Source organism: Antechinus flavipes, chromosome 5 (genome assembly GCF_016432865.1).
Source record: "Antechinus flavipes isolate AdamAnt ecotype Samford, QLD, Australia chromosome 5, AdamAnt_v2, whole genome shotgun sequence".
Lineage (NCBI taxonomy): Eukaryota > Metazoa > Chordata > Mammalia > Dasyuromorphia > Dasyuridae > Antechinus > Antechinus flavipes.
The window spans coordinates 284,752,437-284,755,734 of NC_067402.1; the positions used below are offsets into that span (position 1 = coordinate 284,752,437).

The 3,298-nt window shown below is 42.9% G+C and overlaps 1 protein-coding gene across 1 annotated transcript; it reads right to left on the bottom strand.

The window, feature by feature from the left end:
* Positions 1 to 859: 859 nt before the first annotated feature.
* On the bottom strand, positions 860 to 1,877 carry LOC127538143 (pinin-like; the record flags this gene model as incomplete). The annotated part of the gene is given in 2 exon segments (XM_051961730.1): positions 860 to 908; positions 910 to 1,877. Coding segments are annotated over 2 exon segments (1,017 nt in total), but the record flags the coding sequence as incomplete, so codon positions are not given.
* Positions 1,878 to 3,298: the final 1,421 nt, after the last annotated feature.

Below are 3,298 nucleotides of genomic sequence, written 5' to 3' on the forward strand. Positions count from 1 at the left end.
CGGTGTGGATATCCCCTCCATCGACCCTTCAGGGCAATTAGGAGAGTTGCCATTAAAAGTACTGTAACTGTGATGGTCTGATATTTGTACTTAATCTCCAGTAGGGATGAGGAATTGGACTCAGGCATGGAGTTCAGGGAAGTCAGCTAAGTGGCTTAAGCCAACATTCAGGTCCATCTCTCACATTTTCTCTAGGTGTGTTCTTGACCAAATCTGAGAAGTGTGGGATGGAGCCATTCTATAGTCACACAGTAAGTACGTGACTATTGACATTTCTCCCACCCTCCTTTCAAACTTCCTTTTTCTTGTCTACCATCTCACCATCCTTCTAATCAAACAAATTCACACCCATTGAGTCATCCTTAACTCTTTCTTCTCCCTATATTAGGGGTTCCTAATTTGGAATTCTCCAACTTTAAAGAAAAATGTAGATAATTGTATTATTATAAAATTGGTTTTCTTTTATGTACTTGACTTTATGTACTTGATTCAAAAATATGATTTAAACCACTGTAATTCAGGTCAGCATTAGCTCTCACCTACATGATTGTAATTGTCTCCTAATTATCTGCTTCCCTCCAGCCTTTCACCTCTCCAATCCATCCTCCAAGCTGCTGCCATATTGATATTCTGAAAATAAACATCTTTCCATGACCCTCTCTATCCCTGACCCCAAAATCCCCCCAAATGGCTTCTGATTATCACTAATATAAAAAAAAAACATCTCTCTGAGTGAGCTTCCAATCCTACTCCTCCTAGAGCTCTATATCCACCATCCCATGCAATGAAGTGATTAGGAGCTGGTGTACAAATCAGTGAAGTGTGGTGTTTTTCTTCTTTAAAATAATAATGGTTCTCTCTCTTGTTTCTCTTCAGATTCATTTTCAATTTCTGTAACATTAGCATTCTCCTGTCTCCTCCATCTCTTCCTCAAGCTGAGCCATCTTACCCTCTTCTTGTTCCGCCTTCTGTTCTTCATTATGCACCACCTGAGATTCTTTTTCCTTCTTTGATTGTCTTCTAGGGCTAGCCTCCATTTTATTTATTTGTTCCGCAAATTCATTGTGTCTACCTTCAAATATAGCGTTCATTTTTCTCTGTGACTCTTCTATCAGCTTTTGTGTAGCTGGGCACATTTTTCCAGGAATGTAGAACAAATGGGGCTTCGTTTTAGTTCTTATATATTTAATTATCTTAGAATTATGCTCATTCCATTCTTCTTGCAACTGAGCAAGTTCAACCTTTTGTTCCAAAAGTCGCAGTTCTGTCTGTTTAGCACGTCTTTCTTCAAAAAGTTGTCTCCTTTCATTTTCAACTTGTTTTCTTTCTTCTTCTGCTTGCACTTCAAGCTTTTGTTCAATTTCTTGACGCCTCTTTTGCCTTTCTGTAGCTACAGTTGATTCCTGCTTAAATTTCTGAAGGGTATCCATTAACAAGCCAAATATCCGTCGATTCCTTTGTTTTCCCTTTTCATCCATATTTTGATCCTGAATAAGGTCTCTACGTGGGAGCTCTTTGGAGGTAGCTACAACTGAAGACTGCAACGCTGGTTTTTTGATATCATCATCCTCTGCGTCACTTTCTTGGCGTGATTCTCTTCTTGTCCAACGCTCTCCTCCCAGCCTACTGACTGCCCCTTCAAGATCTCTCTGTTTGGCTGGGGGTCCTCCTCCACTGTCTGAGAATCCACGCCTTTGCAATAAATTACCACGACCCCTACCTCCACCAGGGCCTGAGAGAGCCAGCAATCCAGCTTGGCTGGGTCTCATGTCATTAGGATCTCGGCCCGTGAGTTTTCGGATATTCTTGTCTACATTTTTTAAGCTCTCCTTGGCTTTTTCTAGCTGCTCCTGCAAAGTTCGCACTGCGACCGCCATCTTCTCCACCCGCGGCTGGTGCGGAGGCAGCTCTCAAGCCAGATCGTCCGAGTCGGACTCCAAAATGTGGTGATCTTCTTCTTTAGAATAATATAATGGTTTTCTCTGGGGGAGAGCAGGTTTCTTGGGGAGGGTTTCTGGAGGCAGCTTTCCTTGTAGTTGAAAGTAATAATCACCTCAAAATGCAGCCAGGTGATAAAATGCAAATGTTTATTTTCTCCTTCAAAATAGCCGGTTAGTTTTTCTTAGAAGCCTCTCTCCCTCTGCTTGGTTCTAAGAGTCCTTTGCTTCTGCCTCTGCTTTCTTCAGCCTCCAGCCAGCGCCAAGGTAAAAGTTGGAAATGAATCTTTCTTGCCTCTGAGACAGAGGGCTTCTGGGTCACTTGACGCCCCCCTCTCAATGTAATTCAGCTGAACTCCCTGACTGGGCTCACTGAAGCTCTATTTATGCTCCTTCGAGAGAGAGGGATTGTGGGATGCGAGAGAATGGGATTATGGGTTTTCTCCCAGAGTGCTCTCTGGCCCTAAGAGCTTCAAGGAAGGTGTGAATTCACAAAAGTTACAAAGTTTACTTTGTGAAACTCCCATACTTGTGAACTCCAACGAGTACTTAAATACTTATATGAGCTTATCTTATATGAACTTATATGAGCTCTCTAAAGGTGTGAACACAAGCATTGTTTCTATTAGTTCTACTTAGTACCTTGTTTCAGGTTCTAGCCCAAAACATCTCTTTGTAAGATCAGATCAAGGATACTGAACCGTGCTAAATTAGATAGTTATTGTCTCTATCGACTCTAATGACTTAACAGTTTGTAAAGATTCCAACAGTGCAGGGTAAGAAAAGTCCCATGAGATGTGAAGAAGCTTGGAGGTAGAGGTAAAGGGTATGATGGATTAACACATCCTATTTTCCCCATCTATGCCCTTTCAAGAGCTTCCTTCCTTTTCCTCCCGGGCTGAGTGCATTAGCTCTTCTAAGCCCACCCATAGGAGGCCAATGGGGTAGGAGCTCTGGATGCCTGGGGTTTAGGGGAGGGGCCAATAAAACCTGGGCTTGCCTCACTCTGTGCCTGATGCAAGTTTTTGCTTCCAAAACAGGCCAGGAAATAACTTCTGGGGAAAGAGTCCTGGTACCAAGAGGCCGATCCAGTCCTGGTTCAGTCACCCAAATGCTGTGTAATTTTGGAAAAATGTTTCTTGGCTTCAGTTTTCTTGAATGTGAAATGAGGCAGTTGGACTAAACCATGTTTCTAGGCTGTCCCTTGCAGCACAAATAATTTATGAATCTGACTGACTGCCTGTGCAAATGCATCTGTAGTCACACTTCCTCAATTGTGGGGGGAGGGGAAGGGGGAGGTGAGGGTTTGAGGAAACCAACTTTAAAGAGGCAGGAAGGTCCCCAAAGAGCTTTAGGGCTTC